At 35.6% G+C, this 24,168-nt stretch overlaps 1 protein-coding gene across 7 annotated transcripts in view; it reads left to right on the top strand.

Annotated features, from left to right (window-relative positions):
* Positions 1 to 24,168, top strand: part of OPA1 (OPA1 mitochondrial dynamin like GTPase) — a 104,616-nt gene that overhangs the window by 31,579 nt on the left and 48,869 nt on the right. For 4 of the 7 annotated variants that reach the window (XM_003310177.7, XM_063807437.1, XM_063807436.1 and 1 more), the window contains 14 exons: positions 1,303 to 1,413; positions 6,812 to 6,865; positions 10,970 to 11,074; positions 12,744 to 12,830; positions 13,501 to 13,614; positions 18,284 to 18,364; positions 18,484 to 18,558; positions 18,886 to 18,957; positions 19,041 to 19,140; positions 19,483 to 19,613; positions 21,073 to 21,145; positions 21,248 to 21,320; positions 22,588 to 22,703; positions 23,594 to 23,658. In XM_003310177.7, the coding sequence (XP_003310225.1) occupies positions 1,303 to 1,413; positions 6,812 to 6,865; positions 10,970 to 11,074; positions 12,744 to 12,830; positions 13,501 to 13,614; positions 18,284 to 18,364; positions 18,484 to 18,558; positions 18,886 to 18,957; positions 19,041 to 19,140; positions 19,483 to 19,613; positions 21,073 to 21,145; positions 21,248 to 21,320; positions 22,588 to 22,703; positions 23,594 to 23,658 (1,257 nt within the window). The remainder of the gene's footprint in view (positions 1 to 1,302; positions 1,414 to 6,811; positions 6,866 to 10,969; positions 11,075 to 12,743; positions 12,831 to 13,500; positions 13,615 to 18,283; positions 18,365 to 18,483; positions 18,559 to 18,885; positions 18,958 to 19,040; positions 19,141 to 19,482; positions 19,614 to 21,072; positions 21,146 to 21,247; positions 21,321 to 22,587; positions 22,704 to 23,593; positions 23,659 to 24,168) is intronic. The other 3 variants (XM_003310176.7, XM_063807438.1, XM_003310179.7) reach the window with 1 other exon arrangement.

The raw sequence follows: 24,168 nt of genomic DNA on the forward strand, positions 1-24,168 counted from the left end.
CCTAATGTATCAAAACTAACAGAATAAAAATTCTCCAAATTATATCCAGACTTTAAGACACTTTCTAATTATATAAAATAAAATATTTTGGGCAGTCATTTTTTAACTCTGAAACTATTTAAAACTCCTAATTTAGAATATCTTAATAAATACCCATTTTCCTCTTTTTATTTTTATAACTTGGTAAAAATTGAGTCCATTGTTTTCCCAGAACGCTGTTCTTAAACAAATGGTTACCTCCTTCATTAGAACTTTACTTTTTTTAGGATTTCAAATTAAGAAAACATTAGGCTTGTAACATTGTCAAATCTTGGTGGTCTTTCTTCCACGTTTTTTGAGGTCGATTATCTAATAGGCCATCAGTTAATAAAGCTATTCAGGAAATGACATCATGCCACATGTGAATATCCTGTATTAAAAATTGTATCAATATACTATTTTATAATTATGAAATGGAATGAATTTTAGAAATAGAAAAGGTGACTTTTTGTGCATAGGTCCAAACTGTGTTTTGTTTTCATTTCAGAATTTCATAATAACTATATTGTCTCCATATCTTAATTGTGTTTTTTTATAGCACTTTTGTTTAGTAATTTGTATATGCTTGGCTGTATTCTCAGAGGCTGTTTCTATTTAATGTTGTCAAAACAGCTCATAAAAAGTGAAAATTCGGTCAGACTAGTTATTTGATATTATATATGAAATCAAAACAACCTGAAACATTATCTTTTAATTTAAATAAAGAACCCCAAATTTTAATCAAATGTATGCAAAGGCACATAGAATATATGACTTAATGTACAACCTTGATTAACTTGATGATGGAAACCTGTTCCTAGGGACCTTTACTTGAATAAATGAAATATCAAGAAAAAATACTAACTTAAGAATAATAATTTAATAAGTAAGTAAGCTATTATGATCTTCAATCAGTCCTGAGAGAATCATGGTTGAGAATTCGAAAATTTCGACCAGTAAGATCAACACTGTTAAAAAAAAAAAAAAATCAGTATTTTTTCTCCATATTTTTTATATATCTGGATCATTTTATTTAGCACTTATTATTGCACTTTCCTTTTCACTTTTTAAACTATGCTGTTTTATTTTTCTGAGACATCTGATTTACTGAGGAGGAAAATGGAAATGTGGTACAGAGCCCAAGGGTATGACGGCTTTAAATGAGTTTCCATTTCTGTTTTAACCATCCCTCCCTATCTTACATCTGTTCCTTTGTTGCACCCTTTGGTTTAACATTATTCTCCTCCCCAATTTCCTCTTCTCCTCATTGTGAACTCGTGGCAGGGTCTGCTTGGTGAGCTCATTCTCTTACAACAACAAATTCAAGAGCGTGAAGAGGAAGCGCGCAGAGCCGCTGGCCAATATAGCACGAGCTATGCCCAACAGAAGCGCAAGGTGATGGATGGTTTAAGGGGGCTACCGATACATTCACACTAATCAGCCATTTCTGCCAAGATCATGTCACCTCAATCTGTTCATGGACTCCAAATATAAGAAATTAATTTGACAAAGTGAAAATACAAAAGATGCATCATATAAATATGTAACTTTTCTGGAGTGGGTAGTATAGGTAAAGCCAAAAGAAAAAAATTCAAGCAGAGGAATTTTGGTTTCTGAAAATTAGGTTGTCTGTAGGGTCCCTGTATTTATATTTAGAACAAAATTAGGAATTTTTGTTTATGTGGTCCAGTTATTGAGTCACCCTAAGTTTGTAGGCATCTTACCTACCTACTTGCTCCCCAAGTTTTTATTTCTAAAATGAAAAGCATTGCTGTAGATGACCAGTTTACACTAAAGAATAACATTTATTTATTTGTTTTAGCTAAAGTATATGGACACGGAACATTCATATTGTAGAAGAAAATTATTTTGACTTTTGGGCAAAAGCATGTAGTTCTTATACACTTTGACAAACTCATTGCTTACATTTTTCACGTTAATCAAAGTCAGCACAAATAAATTTTCACCTTGGACCACTGAGGGTTTGAACACTGGAAATCTGATATAATTCTGGTTGCTAAAGAACAAGTTCTAATAAAAGCATAAGTCTATACCAATATGTGGCTGTTGGTGCAATCAGCAGGTCCGTAAAAATATGATTTTAATGGTTAGGTAATCCCACAACGGAGATCCCAAAGTTCATGTTTGGAAGAGACTTTTAGGTCAAAGTGAAATAAGTGTAATGAATTTAAAATTATACTCTGAGATCTTGAAATCAGCTAATTATGTTACATCTGATTAGATCAGAAAAGTTTTGAAGTTATATACAAACGCTAGTCAGGAAAAAAGATTCAGTCATGTAATTCTTGGACATTCTACTATTTAAATCAACGAATATTATAGATTATGATTTAGTGCAGTAATTCTGCTGGCTAACCTTATCTCATTTGGTGGTGGTTAGTACTTCTGAGTACTCACCATTTATTTATGTTTTCAGCATCACTTCCTGGTTTTTCTCAATTCCATGGCTGTGGAATCAATTCCTATGTATATTTAGCTTCGGTGAGCAAAAACATAGCTAGAAAAAGAAAAGAAGTGAGTTTCCTACCTGGTTAAATTAAAGTCGATGAGTTAAGCCAAGGAGGACTTCTTTTGAATGGTACTTTAACAATCCCTGTTCTGTATACTGTGAATATATCATTTAAATAGCCTAATAAATTGGATGCTTAGGCTGAGCCACCTGTACTTTAGTTTTGTTACGGAAAGAAGGGAGAGGAGCAAGTATGTTCTTATATGTTACTTAGAAATAAGAATGTAGCTGTAGTTACACGTTGTTCTTAAGTTTTTTTCGTAAGACAGCTTGAAATGAGTCCCATAGGCCTGCTATTTAACATTCTAAGATATGACTTAAGGTTAATGATGAGCTTTTGAATCTGACAATTCAAGAGATATCCATAATGAATACTGATTCATTTTCTACATTGCTGAAAGCTAATGTTCATTTTAAGCCTACTTTAGTAGCCTTTATTTGGGCTTAGAGATGTTATTCCTCCTCCTGATATTTATTGGGTTATCTGTTTAACCCTTTTATATCCCCCTTTCCCGATTTGTAAATTAGAGACTGGCAAGACTTTTTACCCTGAGTAGAGCACCAAACATGGCTTGTTCCTGCCCACACTGTAGTTACCTTGAGGGGAAGTAAATGGAACTTTAAAAGCAATTTATGCTCTTTTATAGTGAAATTATCCCTCTTACTATCCCGAAAGACTGTTACCTTACAATATCCTCCACTCCTTTCCCCCTGTAGTTACTATAGAGATGACTTTTCGGTTCTTCACTGCCATAAAGATCAAAATCCTAATTCATGAGATTTTTATCATTCCAGGCATGTGAGGTTTACTTGATGCATAAAACCACAAGTACTTTTTGTTGTTTTTTAATTGTTTTTTCTCTCTTATCTTCTTGAAAGTCTAAGTAGATCATCATTTTTGATGTCTTATTAGTAGCAACTAATAAATTTTCCCTGTATCTTCTCAGCAAAAGAACTCAAGCAGAGACAGAAGATTAGAACTACCATTGGTAGTTTTGCTTCCTATGGATATGTTCACATACATAGAAATTTTTACAATGACCTTTTTATATATGTATTTCAGAATGGCCTCAATGCCTTAATAGGAAGAAATACTTGAAATTTTTAAATTAGGGCTTGGTTTTGTGAGGAGCTAGTAAAGGTTTTTCTCTTTCAGCTTTAGCTTGTTTCTGCGGAGGATTCCGCTCTTTCTCCATCAGTTTCATAGCCCTGGAATTGTAGAAAAGCTCTTGTTTCAAGACCATTGATATCCATTTCTGTCAGGGTGAGTTTTAAATTTATTTCATGATGCAAACAATATATTGAACAACAGGACATGAACTTGTTCTTGTTGTAAGTGGCTGAATTTTATCAGTAAAGCACATCAAAATAAAATATACCCCAATTGCTAGTTAAGACCTAGAGTGACAGATTGAAAATAGCTTGTGTTATTCTCTTAAGAAAATATATAAAAATTATCATCTCATCAATCTTTAATGTTTGTTTTATAAATCTAAATGTTTTTATCTTGTTTCCTAGGAAATATTAGGTCTAATTTTTTACTTTACCGCCAGCTGTCTTTTATTTTACTCTTTTTTTGAGACGGAGTTTCGCTCTTGTTGCTTAGGCTAGAGTGCAGTGGCACTATCTCAGCTCACTGTGACCTCTGCCTCCCGGGTTCAAGTGATTCTCCTGCCTCAGTCTCCCGAGTAGCTGGGATTACAGGCACATGCCACTACACCAGGCTAATTTTGTATTTTTAGTAGAGACGGGGTTTCTTCATGTTGGTCAGGCTGGTCTCGAACTCCCGACCTCAGGTGATCCGCCTGCCTCGGCCTCCCAGAGTGCTGGGATTACAGGCATGAGCCACCGCGCCTGGCCAGCTGTCTTTTAATATAACATTATGATTAATTGTGATGTTCCATTAAACTAAGCGGAGAGGAAACATGCTGGTAAACCATGTGTGAGTTATTCATTGTACCAGAAAGGCAAATGATACATTTTATCCTAAAATTCAAATTTATAAACATCTTAACACTTGTGATCATTAAATACTACTGATCTAGCATATAAATTATATTTGTAGGCGGGGCGCGGTGGCTCACGCCTGTAATCCCAGCACTTTGGGAGGCCGAGGCGGGCAGATCACGAGGTCAGGAGATCAAGACCATCCTGGCTAACATGGTGAAACCCCATCTCTACTAAAAATACAAAAAAAATTAGCTGGGTGTGCTGGCGGGCACCTGTAGTCCCAGCTACTTGGGAGGCTGAGGCAGGAGAATGGCGTGACCCCGGGAGGCAGAGCTTCCAGCCTGGGCGACTCCATCTCAAAAAAAAAAAAAAAAAAAAGAAATTATATTTGTAATATTCTACTAACCTTATATCATTTTAACTTTTTATATAACTTTTTTATTTTACCAAATTAGGTTAACCTTTTATAGCCCTTGGCTTATACTAAACATCCTAACTTTTTTGTTTAATTGTATTAGTTTTTAAGTTATTGCCCCAGATGTCAAGTAATGTTGGATTTTCTATAATAATTTAGGATATATTGCATGAAGTCAGTTAGTATTTACATTTAAAACTAAAACAATTTATACTAATACAGTTTATACATTTCATACTAATTTAGCTACAGTTGGATAAATATTTAATGGAACAAAGTAAATCAAAGTACCTTTTCAAATGAATTGGAAATTAAATCCACATAACAATTTTTTATGACCACACTATTACAGTGTGATGGCATGCCAAATGATCATAATGTGGAATTATGTATTTCTTCATTGGCTTTCAAGATTCTGTTCTTTAGTTTGTGGGCTCCTCTCCAACTTGCTTGTCTCCTCACAGTTTAGGCGACTGTTTATAATTCTTGTCCATCCTGCATAAACACACACAGTCAAAATGAAAAAAAGCTTCTATCAGCAGATCTGTGCTTGCTGTACAGAAATGGGAAAACAATTGAAGTTTGCATTATCTTTTTTCTAATTACCAGATCATTTTTGGAGCTATTTAGGCATAGGCTTTTAAGGAAAAAAGAAAAAAAGAGTGTACCTTTTGTTTCTAGCAAGGGTTGTTATCTATATTATTGAAATAAAAAATTGGGGAAAATTATGATAAAGTATTTAGAAATAGGAATTAAAATCTTAAAATAACTTTTCATAGCATGGACAAGACTTATTAATGTCTACCTCAATAAGCAAATCATTTAAAAATTTTTCATGTATATTTGCTGCCATGATGTGTTGTGATTGCTTAAATAACCAATGAATGAAGATCAACAAGGATTTAAATGAAGAAGAATATGGATTTAACTATTTTCTCCTGTGAAATAAGTTCATATTTACAAGTTTTGATTTTCAGAAATTAGACAATTATTTTTAAAGGCTGGGATGACAACTTCTGCCTCTTACCAAGAAGTCAAAGCACAGTTATGTGAATTCATCATAAATCACATCATTTTTATTATATTTTGTATTTATAATTGTATTGTGACTACTTTAAAACCTGTTATAAAATAAAATTGTTTTTTAATATTTTATTTTAGAATTATTAGCATTAATAACAATTTGAAGTAGTTTACACAATACCTGTGAGTTTTATTTTTGTTTTATATTGAAATTAATTTTAGTTGCTTTACTTGGCTTCATTGCTATGGATGCATTCTCTGTGTTATGAGTTAGCAGATCTTTCCTTGGAACTGAATTTAAAAGCAAGCATTTGGCTCCACTTAAATCTCTGAAAATGCAAGTTGTTCTTTGCATTTATTACATAATTCGCTACTTATGGTACAGAAATGGATACAATACAAAAATATTTCCTTATAAGATACACTGTGACCAATGAGCTTTTTAAATAGCTGTAATCAGTAACATGTATTTGACTTTTCAAAACACATTTCTGGAGGGATATCAGTGCTTTATTTCCCCAAATATCTGAATCCCTATGCTTTAGTACAAAACAACTTCTGAAGAATTTAGTAACCATATGTGTTGATCTCTTGTTTTTCTAACTAGTCTTTCATAAGAAATGACTAGAATAGCAACAGGAAAATGATTGCCTTTTAAGGTTTTTGTTTCTCAATATAAAATTTTGGTGAACCATTTTTATTGATAAATACAGGTATTTTTACTTTCTTAAATCACTTGATTTAAAATTACTTTGATTAAATATGCATATAAAGTTAGTTGTTTTTAACTCTCAATACTTATCAAAAAAATTTAACTTGCTGTGCATTCTGTATAAACCTAATTCTATTCAACTAAAATTATTTTAAACATTTAGGTGTCAGACAAAGAGAAAATTGACCAACTTCAGGAAGAACTTCTGCACACTCAGGTAATCGTGATGACTAAGAAAAACTAGGGACTTTTAAAAATTGTATTCGAATGTAACTTTGGTGATATGGACATTTATTTTTTCAACAGAGCAAAATTTGGAATGTGTAATGATAGAACCTTATTATTATCGATAGATGCAAAAGCTAATTGAGAAATAAGGAATAAAGACAGAACTAGATAAGTATGGAGTTAACTCATTTATATGTAAAAACCTATTTTGAGTGAATCTTATGCCCAAAAGGGAGAAAGTGGCTTGTCCTTATATAAACTTATGCTTGCATTTTTACATTGATAAGCTAATACAGTTAAAGAAATTCGAGTTGAGTCTACCACATCGTTCTAGTGGGCTCTCAGGAACCTTTACTTTGCTTCCCAAGTCTGAAAGCAGTCAGACAATGCTTATCTAAAGCTCTTTCTGGCACTACTTAGAAAAGCTATTTTCTTATAGTTGGTGATAAAATTATTACTTTAAGGACCTATTTTGTGCAATGTAATGAGTGGGTAACATTCTAGTACAAAATTACCCTATCACAGCCAGGCACGGTGGCTCACGCCTGTAATCCCAACACTTTGGGAGGCCGAAGTGGGCGGATCACTAGGTCAGGAGATCGAGACCATCCTGGCTAACACAGTGAAACCCCTTCTCTACTAAAAATACAAAAAATTAGCTGGGCGTGGTGGCGGGCGCCTGTAGTCCCAGCTACTCAGGAGGCTGAGGCAGGAGAATGGCGTGAACCCAGGAGGTGGAGCTTGCAGTGAGCCCAGATGGCGCCACTGCACTCCAGCCTGGGCGATAGAGCAAGACTCCATCTCAAAAAGAAAAAAAAGTTACCCTAACACTCAATCATCAGTTTTTCTATATAGGTGACACTGACATGCATTAATTAACTTATTTTTTAAAGTTCAAAGAGTTACTATCAGCTGGGCATGGTGGGTCATGCCTGTAATCCCAGCACTTTGAGAGCCTGAGGCAGGAGGATCGCTTGAGCCCAGGAGTTTGAGACCAGCTTGGGCAACCCGGAGAAACCCCGTATCTATAAAAAATTTTTTAAAAATTAGCCAGGTGTGGTGGTTGTGCCTGTAGTCCCAGCAACTGGGAGGCTAAGGCGGGAGGATCACTTGAGCCCCAGGAGGTCAAGGCTACTGTGAGCCATGATTGCTCCCTGGCCAATAGAGCAAGACCCTGTCTGGAAGAAAAAAAAAAAGAATAAGAAAAAGAGTTGATCTTGGATCTCTTTTTTGTGAAAAAGTGAAACGACTACAAGTTGAGTATCTCTTATCTGAGGTGCTTGGGGCCAGCGTGTTTTGGATTTCAGATTTTTGAATTAGGGATAATCAGTCAGTAGTATGTTTTGAGTCACAGGTTTCTTTGGTATCTATTGAGTCTCAAACCTCACTATACGCTAGACTCAACTGTGCTCTGAGTGGCACTATATCTATGTTTTTAAGGGTTCCTAGCCAGGTGATTCCAATCTGCAACCAGGGGTAAGAGTCATTGGTCACAAAGCATAGCCTCTGGAGCACATTAGAAATGCACATTCTTTTTTTTTTTTTTTTTTTTTTTTTTTTTTTTTTTTTTTTTTTTTTTTTTTTGAGACGAGTCTCGCTCTGTCGCCCAGGCTGGAGTGCAGTGGCGCGATCTCGGCTCACTGCAAGCTCCGCCTCCCGGGTTCATGCCATTCTCCTGCCTCAGCCTCCCGAGTAGCTGGGACTACAGGCGCCCGCTACCACGCCCGGCTAATTTTTTGTATTTTTAGTAGAGACGGGGTTTCACCGTGTTAGCCAGGATGGTCTCGATCTCCTGACCTCGTGATCCGCCCGCCTCGGCCTCCCAAAGTGCTGGGATTACAGGCGTGAGCCACCGCGCCCGGCCAGAAATGCACATTCTTGACCCCATCCCATACCTACTGAAGAATCAGAAACTCTGGGATGAAACTCAGCAATCTGTTTTTAAACGCCCTCAAGATAATTCTGATGCATTCTAAAGTTTGAGAATTATTGTTTTAGAGCTTTGAGAGACAGCTCAGTAGCACATCTCTTCAGGATGGCTACAAATTGGCATCTGTACAAAAATGTTTCCATCCCCAGAAAATGTAGACCCCAAAATTGATTTTGGGTTTACAAAGAAATGAGCCAGTGGAAATTCTACCATCTTATATGCCTTGATACAAACCCTTCAATTTGTGCAATTGTAATTGTCAGCCACTAGCCACTAGGCACTGATAGACTTTATTATAGAGAATTCACTGGGTTATCTATATCAATGATGTCCAATAGAAATATACAAGCCACCTGTGTAATTTTTAATTTTTACATTAAAAAGGGGTAAAAAGAAACGTGGAATTAGTTTTAATAATATATTTAACCCAGTCTATCCCAGATAGTATCATTTCAACATGTGATCAGTATAAAAAATATTAATGAGGTATTTTACACTTACAGCACAACCTCACTTCAGACCAGCCACATTTCAGGTGCTTGATAACTACATGTGGCTAGTAGCTGCCGTGTTAAACAACACAGATCTAATCCTTAGATACTACCAGAATTTTGTTATATATACTATTACTAGATATAAATGAATGAGTTTATGTAAAAATATGTTTATAGTAGAGTCTAGCCAGTAGTTCTGCCTGTCTCATACTATGTAGGTGTTCAATTATGTATGCGTTCTTTTAATTTGGCTTGAGTTGGACTTGCTGTAAGGATAGAACCATGATTTCCTGTTAATTACTTTGTTCTTGAAAGATTCCAATAAGCTAAAAAAATTGTAAGGAATATTTTTTATTATAAAAGGCATATTATAAGTTGGACATAAACATTCTGCTGGTTGTAAGAATGGGTTATTTTTAATAGTTTTCTCTATGTTGTTAATGTTTAGAGAAGAAATAAAAGCTGGGAAGACAAATTAGAAAGGATCAAATTTATTTGAGACGGAAAATGTGTAGACAAGCAACTACTTACAAAAAAAAAAACCTGTTTAGACATATTAGTCTTCTTTAAAAATCTGTTTTTATATCATTCTTTTTGGGTTTTTTGTTTTGTTTTGTTTTTTTGTCAAGTAGTTGCTTGGCTACACATTTTCCTTCTCAATTAAATTTGGTCCTTTCTGATTTGTCTTCCCAGCTTTTTTTGTCTTCGCCAGGCTGGAGTGCAGTGGTGCAATCTTGGCTCACTGCAACCTCCGCCTCCCGGGTTCAAGCGATTCTCCTGCCTCAGCCTCCCTAGTAGCTGGGACTACAGGTGCCCGCCACGATGCCTGGCTAATTTTTAGTAGAGACAGGGTTTCACCATGTTGGCCAGAATGCTCTCGATCTCTTGGCATTGTGATCCATCTGCCTTGGCCTCCCAAAGTGCTGGGATTACAGGCGTGAGCCTCCGCGCCCAGCCTATATCATTTTTTAAAATATTAATATATTATCTCTGGACATGGAAATATAACAAAACATAGAAGAGTTTGAGCCTCTGACAGCCCTCTATTCAAAACCCTGCTCCTCTACTAGGTGACCTTGGTCAGGCTCTCAGATATTCCTCGCTCTTTATTCCTAGTCTGTGTAATTCCTGCTTTATGGGGTTTTTGTGAAGGCTAAGGGAGTTAATGCATTTGCAACACTTACTAAGGAGTCTGTCACATAATGCATGCTTGGGTACTGCTAGCTATTATTATTTTATAGCATCTTAATTAAAATCTAAAATAATGTGAAGAAAGGGAAGAATTTGAATTTTTGTTAAGTGGCCCTGTAATGTGAAGACTTAAAATTTTGATATAATAGGAAATATTCCCTTCTAGAATGTACTGAAGAACTACTTCTTTAAATTCTTACGTTTTCACTATTTCAAAATAGTTTTTTCATGTGAGTAGCAAGGAATTTTCCAAGTGAAATTCTTAATTATGATAGAAAATTACAATGATTTCCACTGTCTGTAAGAGATAATAGTCATTGTTTATTTTATTCCTAATGTTTTCATAGATGCTTTTAAAATGTAATACATTTTAAATAGGAGATATGACTTCAAGATTTTGGAAGATTTTAATTTAGACTTAATACTATTTGATAACCCATCTTTTGCTTATATAGTTACACTTATTATTTTGTTGCAGTTAAAGTATCAGAGAATCTTGGAACGATTAGAAAAGGAGAACAAAGAATTGAGAAAATTAGTATTGCAGAAAGATGACAAAGGCATTCATCATAGAAAGCTTAAGGTATTCTAAGTTTATCTTGTTTATTCTCAAAATTTTACCGCTTAACATCGTGTGTTCATCAGTACCAGTTTCTAAGGAGCTGTAAAGTATTCTGTCATCCTTTTCCTTCTAACCTAATGTGCTTGGAGGATGGAGGGTCTCTTCCTATATTAAGACATTTTATAAGTTGTAGTCTCCAAATACTTGTTTTATACTATGCCCATAAAATCTTTACACTTTTAAGAGTTATTTCGTGTGAATCAGTTTATTTTTCTGAAATATCTAGTTTATCTCTAGGCTTAACTTTTACATAAAATTTTATATAAAATCAGAATTGTTAATTGATGGACATGTAAGTGACTTATCATCATTGCTTTACTTGTATGTCAGTGAATGATTAGACCACTTCAGTTTTTAAAAAATTAACACTTTTCTTCTAAGGAGAGCTTTCTTAGGCATTTCAAAGAACTTTTGAAAAAGTGTGTGCTGGTATTGTTACCATCAGCACATTGGTGAACTTATTTACCAATAAATCAAGTCTTACTATTCCCCACCCAACTAAGCCACATGTGCTAAATTGAATTGAAACAATTATTTAACTTAAATCTCATATAAGTAAGCAGAGTTTATATGTAGCAAAACTGCAGTAAATCACGGCATATACATTCTGTAGTCAAGGTCCAAAGATAATACAGTTCTAGCTTAACAAACATGCATTAGTAGCTTTGACTGTAAATCATGACTGCATAAAACAGATAACATGACTATTTACAAGTGGCACTTAGAACTGAGAAAAATCATTTCCAAGTGCTAATATATGTAGAGTTTACCTCAGAAACAGTATTTTCTCTCATAAAATGCAGTGGCAATTAACATTTTTTGTTTATTTTTAGGCTGGTGGGTTGGCAATTGCTTGCCATTTAATTTTTTCTAGGGATTAAGAAATGAAAGGACCCTTAAGCCATCATTTTGCTCCTGCCTTAGCATTAAAACTTATCCATAATTATTAAATGCTTGATGGTACCCCTTTTTTTCAGGCCTATGTATTTTTTTGTTCATTCATTCATCAAATAATTACATGAAGCTTGTTACACGCAATGCAAGGCACCACATTCATTTCTGATTCTACAGCAAGAAACTATACAGGATATTTGCCCTTGCTACACTCATATTTCAGCCTGCCCAGTTGTCAGTGGATGCTTAACCACCCTTACTGGTTTAACAGTCTTCCTGGTTTATCCTTTATTCAGATGCTTGCTTGCACATGCTCTCTGTCCTCTCTCTTTCTCTCTCATGCATGCCTCAAACTTAGCAAGGAATAATTTCATTGTCAGTTGGTTACCTGACCACCTTTTTTTGCCTTTTTGGTGTTAATGGTCTTTTCTTGCATTCAGTATTAGCTCATCAGTATTAAGTAATAATTTCCATCTTATTTAATTAGAATGTTAGGAAATCCTGAATTAATTTACTTTATTAAATCGTTGTATATAAATAAACTGAATGAGAAATGGACTTTTAATCTGTACCGTTTTAGTTTTTACGATGAAGATGTATTTATGTAATTTGAGAAAACAGTACAATGATTATGGAAAAACAATTTGAATTTATCACTTTTTTCTCTTGACACATCTGTTATATTTTTTTCTTTACTTTCACTGTTTTATATTATAACTTTTTAAAATTTTTACAGAAATCTTTGATTGACATGTATTCTGAAGTTCTTGATGTTCTCTCTGATTATGATGCCAGTTATAATACTCAAGATCATCTGCCACGGGTACGTGAAAAATTGATAGTGAACTTGCCAATTAGCAAAAAAAGAAGCAGCTTAGCTTCCTAAAAATTATGTGTATATATGTACACATACACATATATACATACTAGATGTAGGCATTTATATTTTTTATATAATCTTACATGTTCCAAGTAATGTCTTAAGCAATATTATTTGACTATTTTAGTTCATTATAAATATTAATAAATATAAGTACATTATATTTATGAGTTACTGTATGTGTTATAAAGGAAGATATTTGGCTTTATATGTCTTAATATTAGTAATATTTAAATACTGAACAGTGGATTAAATTAGCCATATGCGTGAAATTTAAGCTAATAGAATTGAAAATGTGTTTGTAAACAGTAAACTAGCTCTGGAAAAGATTTATGGAAAGTTAATAACCTGGTTTTAGAAATACTGGTTTAAATTAGCACAAGCTTTTAAAATAAAAATTAGGCTATAAACAGTGGATCCAGTTATAGTTTTGCTGTTCCTATTTTCAATGTGCACACATGCATCAATCACCATTTTTTTACGGATTTTAAAATATTTTTTCACCTGTAGAAATTTTAAAAGACTAAAAAACTCAGAGCAGCATTACAAATAGGTTTTAATTTTAATTTGGTATCAGAAAAATATGAATAAGTGTTCTTTGTTTTGTGGGAAGGTTGTTGTGGTTGGAGATCAGAGTGCTGGAAAGACTAGTGTGTTGGAAATGATTGCCCAAGCTCGAATATTCCCGAGAGGATCTGGGGAGATGATGACACGTTCTCCAGTTAAGGTAAGAAAATAGGCCGTCTCAATGAGGTTCCTTAGGAGAGTAACTGCTTCAATGAGACCTGTTCATTGTGTTGAAATGAAGACTTTTAACCAAAGAAAGAATTGATACATAGTGTTTGGAATGATCCCTGGTGTGGAAATCAGTAGAAGGCACAGCCAGGAGGCCAGTGTGGCAGGAGCTGAGTGAGGGGAGAGTGGTACGAGAGGATGACAGAGACCCAGTTGGGAGGCCTTCGGATTTTATTCTGAATAAGATAAGAGAGAAGTTAAGAGAATGAGAATATTGGAAGTGGAGTCAATGAATATAGATAATTTTCTAGTTTTATTGTGACAAAAGAGCAGAGAAATGAGGCAGTAGCAATTGAATATTGTTGAATTAAGGGAAGGTTTTTAACCCTTTTCCTGTTTAGAAAAAAAGTGCAGCTCAACACCAGTGCTCATTTAATTTTACGTAAACACACTCTCTGAAGCTGAAGCAAATCTGACTAATTTTCAGTGTGAAAATAAAATATAAAAACTGTTCTTAGAGTTATTTCTAAACAGTACTAACATCAGAATCGTCCCAATCATCAGAATGTCTGTTTTTTAAAAGTCAGATTTATCAAATCAATCTTCGGCCAACAACTTTTTGAGAATAATGTAAACATTCACACATAGGAATTCTGCATTTTCTAGGATTTGACATTTTCAGCTATTGAAAATTACTATATTTTGTAAATGGACGTACCGCTACTAAAAACAGAATGCTTGGAATAGAATGATGTCTTTTGTTTCCAAAGTCAGTACACTAGAGCTATGTGAAAATAATCATAAAAGTGAAGATATTTTATGGCAGAGTTATGTTGGGGCAAATGCTGCAGCTGCAAGCGCTGCTGGCAAATATTGTCGGAGCAAGTGGGAAAAGGATTAAAGATGTTTATATGCTGATTATAATGATCTAATAAAGGGGGGAAATGATGCAAGAGAGAGGGAAAATTGCAAGAGCAAAGTTACTGAGGTGAAGGAGATTGTGACTTGGTGTACTAGTCCATATCTGGGAGCACTGACAATTTCTCCAGGGTCACAGGAAGAAGGTATGGGGCTGCAGAGTCTTTCATTGAACAGATATTTACAGAATGCTTAATATGTACCAGTAGCATTCTAGGCAATATGTTGGTAAATAGCAACAACAAAGAAGATCCTTGCCTTAATGGAGGGTATGTTCTAGTAGAGGGAGACAGATAATAGATAATAAATGTAATACATAACTGTATAGTAGGTTAGAAGGCAATAGTGTTGTACAACAAGAAAAAGCAGAACCAGGCAAGGAGAATGGGGGTGCCAGAGTATTCATAGATTGCATTGATAAGGTGGCATTTGAACCAAGATTTGCAGAAAGTGAGGGAGTAGTCCTGAGGATATCCTGTGTCCAGCAAGGAGAATAGCTGATGCAAAGCCTCTGAGGTTGTTGTGTGGCTGTCACGTTCAAGGAACAACAAAGAGGCCTGTGTGGTCAGGTCGGGGTGAAGAGCTAGCCATGGTCGGGGCAAATGATGACATTAGAGGAATAATGAAGAGCGGGGAGGAACAGATCAATAAGGCCTTATAGGCCATTGCACAGACTTCCGTTTTAAGTAAAATGGAAATCCAGTGCAGGATTTTGAGCAAAGTAACAAAAGTGCCTTTTAAAAGGCTGCTCTTTTGAAAATAGTTGTAGCCAAGATGTAGAACCAGGGAGTCTAGGCTACTGGAGTATCCAGGTGATACTTGGGCTAGGGAAGTAGCAGTGAAACTGGTAAGAAATGGATAGATTATAAATGTGTTTTGAAAGTAGAATTAACAGGATTTCTTGACAGGTTTGATATGGAGAGGGGAGAGAAGAAAAGCAATGGGGAGAGAGAGAGAGTGTGTCAATCATCAATGATGCCTCCAGGGTCTTTAGCCTGAACAAATTGAAGGATGTAGTTTGCATGGAAGTCTGTCAGTGGATCAGGTTTGGGGGAAGAAGATCAGGAGTTCGGTTTGGGACTTGCTGAGTGGTGATAACAAGCAGTTGGGTATACAAGTTTAGACAGAGGTGTGGGCCAGAGACATACATTTAGGAGTCATGATCAACTATCTAAAAGTAGGATTTAAAGTCATGATCTTACTGGAGAAGATCTTCAAGGGAGTGAGTAGAGATAGAGAAAACACAGAAGCAAGCAGTATATTCTGGGCCCTCTGAACATTAAGATGTTGAGGGAAGAGAAAATAACAAAGGAATGTGTGAAGGCCCAACCAGTATAGTAAGAGGGAAAGCAGAGCAGGACAGTGCGCGCAAAGTCAGGTAAACAAAAAGAAAATATGGAGGAGGAGGGAGTGCTCAGTGAGGTCACATGCTGCTGATCCATCAAGGAAGGTGAACATAGAAACCAGTCGTTGAGTTCACCAGTGGAGGCAAGGAAGGGGAACGTGTGGAAGTTTCCTTCTGATTGCTTCCGCTTACTCAGTGAAATACTAAGCCAGGTGATCAGCTGTTAATTAGGAGAAGAGATTAAAGACTGAGGCAGGAAGAAAAAGTGAAGTCTGTTAACAGATTGTGGTGACTCTAGGAGTGAATCAGTGGAGAAAGTCAAGTGATATTAGGATTACTGAGGTGGACTGAAGTCCCTTTAAGTTCTGTGGACATAAATTTTAAATGAATCATTATGATTGTGTTTTGTTTTTTTCATGTTTAGCTGGTGGGGGTAGGTGTAGAATAATTGGAAGATTGAAATTACCAAGAATTATGGCAAGAATAGTGGGAGAAAGACAGTGAGGCTGATGCTGAAATCTTCAAGAAATGAAATCTGTTTACAAGTGCAACAGGGTATGGGCAGCCTAGTGTGATTCATCCAGATTGCACTTTTGTGGGTCTAGCTATGGATTGAATCGTGTTATGTGTTACTAGTTCTGTGTGACTGTACCAGACTTTACGTATCCATTTTACTATCGATGGGAATTTGGGGTACATCTAACCTAGAGAAAAAAACAAAATGAACCTCAGACTACACCTCATATCCTGTTCAATAATCAGTTGTAAAAACATGGGAGAGAAACCTACCTTTTACATTGTTACTAGCATCCTAATTGTAGAAGCTGTGGATGATACTTCAAGAAGAAATTAATTTTGTTTTGGCAGGCAGGGCGTGAACAGATTTCCTTGAAACAGATGAGGCTGGTCTCTTTCCGGTTTGTCATTAGTCCCTTAGTGTTTACTAGAGCTTCTCCTTGACCAACCCTGAATTCCAGTTTTTTGTTTCCCTAGAGCAGTGAAAGTGCCAAAACCCCAGCTTAGCATTTTAACCTCCTTAGCAGCTTCTTTCTGCTTGGTTTCTTAATATGTGAATGCCGTGAAAGGAAATTGTGCACAGGATGTAGGGTTTTGTTTTGGAGGTTTATTTCTGCAGTTCATTTTTCTTTGGGATTGTGGCACCTTAAGACGTGACTGCTTAATAACTCGGAATTCCAATCTTGTCTACTCAACCCAGTGAAACTACTACACATTTTAAGTTTTTCTCTTGGGCCTTTGCCCTGTGCTACAAATCAGCAAATCCTCTGATGGAAAATAGCTAAACAGCTTTCCAACAGCTGTTTATTGTTTTTAAATTTAGCCTGTTTAGCTAATCTCAGTAGAAGGAATTGTATTTTTAAAGTAAAATAACTATAGAGAAGCTGGAAAAGTGTCAATTAGGCGTTTAGAAGTTCTTGTGAAACCACTGACTGTTAATATACATTGATATAACATTTCTTGGCTGGGTGCGGTGGCTCATGCCTGTAATCCCAGCACTTTGGGAGGCTGAGGAGGGTGGATCACCTGAGGTCAAGAGTTCAAGACCAGCCTGGCCAACATGGCGAAACCCTGTCTCTACTAAAAGTACAAAAAACTTGCCAGGTGTGGTGGCGGGCATCTGTAATCCCAGCTACTCGGGAGGCTGAGGCAGGAGAATCACCTGAAACCGGAAAGTGGAGGTTGCAGTGAGCTGAGATCATGCCACTGCACTCCAGCCTGGGCGACAGAATGAGACTCCGTCTCAAAACAAACAAAACAAAATTTCTTACCCAAATATCACTCCTTGAGTGAAGCCTGTCGTACCTCCCTTGTCATCAGTTCCATTCTCTTCTGTGGCACCCTAGGTTTTGTCACTCTCTTCTATTATGTCTGTGTATATTTCTCCCAGCATGTAATGAGGTCTAAAACCGGGACAGTCAGCTCTGTGTTTCCCCACCTACAACACCTGACACATAGTTCACTCTCTATAGAGGTTGAATGAATGAATTGTCCTTTACCTAAATTCATCTTTGAGGTTAAATGCAAGGTTTCCTTTTAGTGTTTCAAGTTTTAGAGAGATGATTTTGGGCTTAGTGCTGTGTATAGCATTGACTGGGGAAAGAAAGAGGCAGCAGCATTTTAGGTCATAAGCGATATAAAGGAACCAGCATTCTTGTTGGGAAATCACAACATATATGACATATATACAAACAATACAAATACAAAATTATTGTCTTGTCAGAACTACCATGTTGACAGCTTCAGGGGGTGCCCCAGCAGTAGTGTGAAGGGACTCTTGGATTTGTGCAACGCAGTAGCCCTGTCTACACCACATACGGGCTGTGGGAATTAATATTACTTATAAATACATCATTACCTCTCAGTTTTCTGTTACTATCAGGTGACTCTGAGTGAAGGTCCTCACCATGTGGCCCTATTTAAAGATAGTTCTCGGGAGTTTGATCTTACTAAAGAAGAAGATGTAAGTAAAATTCATCTAAGGTTGATATGTGTAATTTTATAACCTGGATGAGCTTATAAAAGACAGTTAAAGAATATTTGTGAATTTAGATTTTCTTAGGATTTTGTGTTTTCCATTAGCTTGCAGCATTAAGACATGAAATAGAACTTCGAATGAGGAAAAATGTGAAAGAAGGCTGTACCGTTAGCCCTGAGGTAAGGGTTGCAATTCATTTCAGTGACGTTTTATGGAAAGTAAATGTTTATGATTTCAAATAAATCATAATCTAGGTATTGATGTTTAGATTGCTGCTATCTAGATATGTAGAGCTTTTTTTTAAAAAAAAATCCAAATAATATATCATTTTGTGGGTAATTTTCCAGAATAATTACTTTTAGGATCAGAGAAAGAATACCATTTTTGTGAGCATCTTATCTGAATGGATGAGATATAGAATTTTCAGAATACATTTCACCAAAAAAAATTCTTAACAAATTCCCCCCAAACTTTAGCATTGTTTTATTTTTATTTTTCCTGAGTAGACCATATCCTTAAATGTAAAAGGCCCTGGACTACAGAGGATGGTGCTTGTTGACTTACCAGGTGTGATTAATGTAAGTATATACAAAACATGTATTTTATTTTATTCTTATTGTGTGAAGCATTTATAATGACATTTAAAACCTTTTTCTTTAAGACTGTGACATCAGGCATGGCTCCTGACACAAAGGAAACTATTTTCAGTATCAGCAAAGCTTACATGCAGAATCCTAATGCCATCATACTGTGTATTCAAGGTAAATCATATCAAAAGATTTTAATGTACTGATATGTTTTCTTCTTTAGCAATCCAAGCTTTGCATTAAATAGTTTGTGTTATGTAAACATACAAGATAAATGCATTTTTGCCTTCTCTTCGTATTCATTTTATTAGTAAATTGAAGTTGAAATTATTTTGATAAGTTTTACATAAGCATCATTGAAATTTTTATCGGCTAGGATTTCTTTTTAGTAAATAACGTAAATGTATTAAAATCTTTCTTGCTGTAATGTAGACACAGGGGTATAATTTGTACTGAGTTTTAAAAGTCTACTTTACATCTTAAAATTCCACAGTGTCATTTTTTTATTTTTTTCAGATGGATCTGTGGATGCTGAACGCAGTATTGTTACAGACTTGGTCAGTCAAATGGACCCTCATGGAAGGAGAACCATATTCGTTTTGACCAAAGTAGACCTGGCAGAGAAAAATGTAGCCAGTCCAAGCAGGGTGAGGTCAAATTCTTTGTTGCAAGAATAGATTCTTTGTTGCGAGAATAGATTCTTTGTAAAAGCTCCAGCTGTGATAGGGATTTGTTATTTAAAACAAACAAACAAACAAAAAAAAAACACCTTACAACTAAGATTTATTACAATGAAAGGATAAAGCAAAATCACAAAAGGAAATGGTACATGGTATGAAGTCTGAAGGAAACCAGGCTCACGTTTTTCCACTAGTTCATTCCCAGTAGACTCACACAGGGCACATTTAATTCCTCCAGCAACAAGCTGCTTGTTAGAGACTCAGCTCCTAAGGTTTTCATCGGAGGTTAGTCATTTCGGCACCCTCATGTACCAAAATTATTTCATACTCCCAAAAGGAAAGCATATGTTATAATTAAACCACATTACTTGAGTAGTGAGCCACTGTTATATAAGGAAAGGTTTATATCAGTGTAGGGAACTGTTTACCAGTTAAGTTTTCAGATACCCGCCAAAGACAGGCAGGCCTTTTTAAGGATAGTAGTCTCAGGCCTGCTGTGTTAACCCTTTTCTAGGTAGCCACCATAACCTCTGCTCTGCTTTCTTTTTAAGGGTAAGGCCTGCCATGGCATTAATGGTTCCGATATGGAGAAGGGGAGAAGTGAGGTAGAAACAAATTTCTATGGCCTCCTCCCCATCTTTCTTCATTCCTTTCATTTCTTTCAACTCTAGGATAGTGAGTTTATATTTCTTCTGAGATGCAACTGAAGCTTATTTCAGTCCTTTTTGTATAAAAGATTCAGCATTAGCTTAGGTGTAACTTGTCTTAAAGGAGGGATTCTCATCCCATTATTAATCTGAATGGGCTTCAGGGGGTAGAAACTCTAACATATGTGAAAGGTCTCTATGCAAATATGCATTTTTCTGGGTACATAGTCTTTTTTTTTTTTTTTTAATCACATTTAGAAATGGATTTTTGATCCTAAAAGAGTTGAGAAGCAGTGGATCCAAATACTAAAGAAGAAGGTGGGAGGGGAGGAAGGAGTAAAAGAAGACAATCCAGCTTGGTTAGAATTTAGATATTTGAAGAAAGTATGGAAAAATAATAATAGCTACCATTTATTGAGTGCTTCATGCCTGGCACTGTATCATATTGTCCCATAATCTCACCAACCTTTTTGAAAAAATTAAGTTGTTTACTTAAGGTCGCATAACTACTAGGCAGCAGAGCAGGAATTCAAACTAAGGTCTGTCTGACTTTAAAGAACTACACATCATTCCGGGTTTTTTAATAATACATTTTCAATATAGTAAAATTAAATGTATTTTTTTTCAAATAGCAATGGAAAAACATTTTAAATGCTTTTGTGCAGATTTATTTAACTATATACATGTATAGCATTATTTTGCTTTCTAAATTGTATATTACGCTTTTAAAACTTATGTAAACTATATCTCACATTAATTTTTCCCACTTTTAAAAATAGATTCAGCAGATAATTGAAGGAAAGCTCTTCCCAATGAAAGCTTTAGGTTATTTTGCTGTTGTAACAGGAAAAGGTATGCAAAGATGGATTATAATAACTTATTTTTAGTTTCTGTTGTTTTCAAATAATAAAGAGTAATTTTCTTGATGAAAATTTGACCATCATTCTTCCCCAGGGAACAGCTCTGAAAGCATTGAAGCTATAAGAGAATATGAAGAAGAGTTTTTTCAGAATTCAAAGCTCCTAAAGTAGGTATCTTGTTAAAACATTTAAACATTTTACAGTAAGAGAGTAGCTTAAATTGAACTGTTTTCACTTAAAACATCAGGTTTTATAACTATTAGTTTAACATCGGATTTCTAGAATTTTTCCCAAATAGTGAACTGTATCTAATAAACAAGTCCTTAGCTACTTTTTGACAGAATTGAGAGCAGTTTATCACATGGTACAATACATACTGGCATGCTTCCTTGGACGTGGGCACTGAAAGACAACATAGATATCTGCCTCTTACTTTATTTTACTTATAAAGTGGTTTTAGAAAATCGACGCTTTCACTTTTAAACATGTGTACATATTTCTCTTACAGTATTAGGGAAGATTGGAGTGGGGTTGTCGAAGAAGTATCCCTAGATATATATTGACAGGAGATAAGATAAGCAAAAAGAGCTAAAGGCCAGTTGTATTACTGTATACTAAAACTTTATATGTTGAGTTTCTGGAAATAGAAAAGTATGTTTGTTCCTAGGTTAGTACGGTAAGTCAAGATAGTTCTTGCAAACCATAATCTTACGTGCTTTGGGGAGTGCACTGACAACATATAGAACTGTGCTGTCTAATATGGTATCACTAGTTTTGTGTAGTTATTAAAATTTAAATTAGTTGGAATTAAATTAATTTCTGGAAGATGGCTTTCTTCATGTTCTTTTTAAAGGCATGGTGGCTCACGCCTGTAATCTCAGTACTTTGAGAGGCCAAGGCAGGCGGATCACTTGAGGTCAGGAGTTTGAGACCAGCCTGTCCAACACGGTGAAACCCCATCTCTACTAAAAGTACAAAAAAAATTAGCTGGGCATGGCGATGGGCAGCTGTAACCCCAGCTACTCAGGAGGCTGAGGCGGGAGAGTCGCTTGAACCCCGAGGGGGTGGGGGGCGGAAGTTGTAGTGACCCAAGATCACGCCACTGCACTCCAGCCCGGACGACAGTGCAAGATTCCAATTCAAAAAAATAATAAAATAAAATATAACATTACATTTAAATGAGTTAAAATTCAACAAAATTCAAAATACAGTTCCTCAGTTACGCTAGCCACACATTTCAAGGGCTCAATAACCCAGTGTGCCAGTAGCTACCGTATTGGAATGTTTTCCTCCTCACATAAATTTTTATTGAACAGCACTGGTATGAAAGGTGAGAGTGGCTGTTAGCAAGCACATTCGCAGACTTGGTGGTAGTATTGTTGTCCTTTTTGTCATTTTAATATACTTTAGCTCTTGTTATTTTTTTTTTAATAGGACAAGCATGCTAAAGGCACACCAAGTGACTACAAGAAATTTAAGCCTTGCAGTATCAGACTGCTTTTGGAAAATGGTACGAGAGTCTGTTGAACAACAGGCTGATAGTTTCAAAGGTATGTTGGATTTTTTAAAGAAGCAAGCAAATTAAGACATTTTATTAGCTGGCAATCTTTGGCATCCATACGATTCTGTACTTCTTTCCTTTAACAGTTGCTTGGTAGTTCATTTACAATTAGACAGTATCTGGAAAATAGAAGAATACAAACCTTCAGTTGTTATACAAGAACAAGATTTTTCCTTTCAGAGGAAACATCTCTAGAAACACATTTGCAGAGTTCAAACAGATGAGAACATTTGCTAGTGCTTGGAAGTACACAATAAACTATAGAGAATTCTAGATTCACCCTGTTGAGGATGAAGAGAGCAGATGTGTTGGGAAGCAGAGCCCTCTGAACTTCCTTTACTTGGTACCATTTCCTGAATCCCACACTTTCCTGCTCAGTGTCTTTTATCGGAAGAGAATATATTTGCTTTCTCTTTTCCCGTATGTAAATCCTACCTGATCCTACCTATTTATGCCAGTTAGTCCCTCTGCAATCTTGTATTACTTTCATTTCCATTTTACAGAAGAGGAAACAGAAGACAGTTACTTACCCAAATAACTTATCCTATTACCCAGTGTCACACAGCATGGGTAATAGGCCCAGGATTTGGCTGTTGGTGGTACAACTGCAGAGTCCATTCTCTCAGCAGCTCTATGGTACTAAACTACTTCAGCTGTGTGCTAATGGATTTAACATGGAGCAACTAGAATCAGGGAGAATAGTTTTGAAAGCTATTGCAAAAATGAAATTCTGAGATGTTGAGATCCCAGAGTACTAAGGGGTCATAGGCGCACTCTCAGAAATTCAGTTAATACAGAGGATATGTATTTTAACCACTTTAACCACTACATCTGGAAAGAAGGAGGGTCATCAAACTTGAACTTTTCCTTCTTCCTCAGCAACACGTTTTAACCTTGAAACTGAATGGAAGAATAACTATCCTCGCCTGCGGGAACTTGACCGGGTAATATTTGGATACTCGTGAATTTTGTATATATCTTAATTTAATGTTGTGTGCTAACTAAATTTATGTTGAGAGAAAAATCTGATAAGCTAAATTACTTTGGTTTTGACTATAACTACTAATTTGTAAGAATACATCTCTAGGAGCACTTATCTCTTTCAATAATTTAAATTATTTGTTATGTAACATTAAAAATGGATTATAAGATGTCAAAACAAGTGTTGAAAGTGTTTTCTGAGAAGGTAATGAATGTGCTTTAAAGGTTTTGTAGAATTCGTGTATTCCTGTAATTTAATGGGAATTAAACATTGTTTTTCCTTGATTTTAAAATCCCCATTAGTTAATAAAACACAGCATTAATATATAGTTACTGATGTACTAAATTAATATGTATTGATGCTTTCACATAACGTGAACAAGTGTTATGTGAAAAACTGCATTCAAAATTGAGAAGGTAGATATTTATGTCAGTTTCTTTGTCCTTATCTGCATAATGGCATTCCTAAAAAA

Source organism: Pan troglodytes, chromosome 2 (assembly GCF_028858775.2).
Source record: "Pan troglodytes isolate AG18354 chromosome 2, NHGRI_mPanTro3-v2.0_pri, whole genome shotgun sequence".
NCBI lineage: Eukaryota > Metazoa > Chordata > Mammalia > Primates > Hominidae > Pan > Pan troglodytes.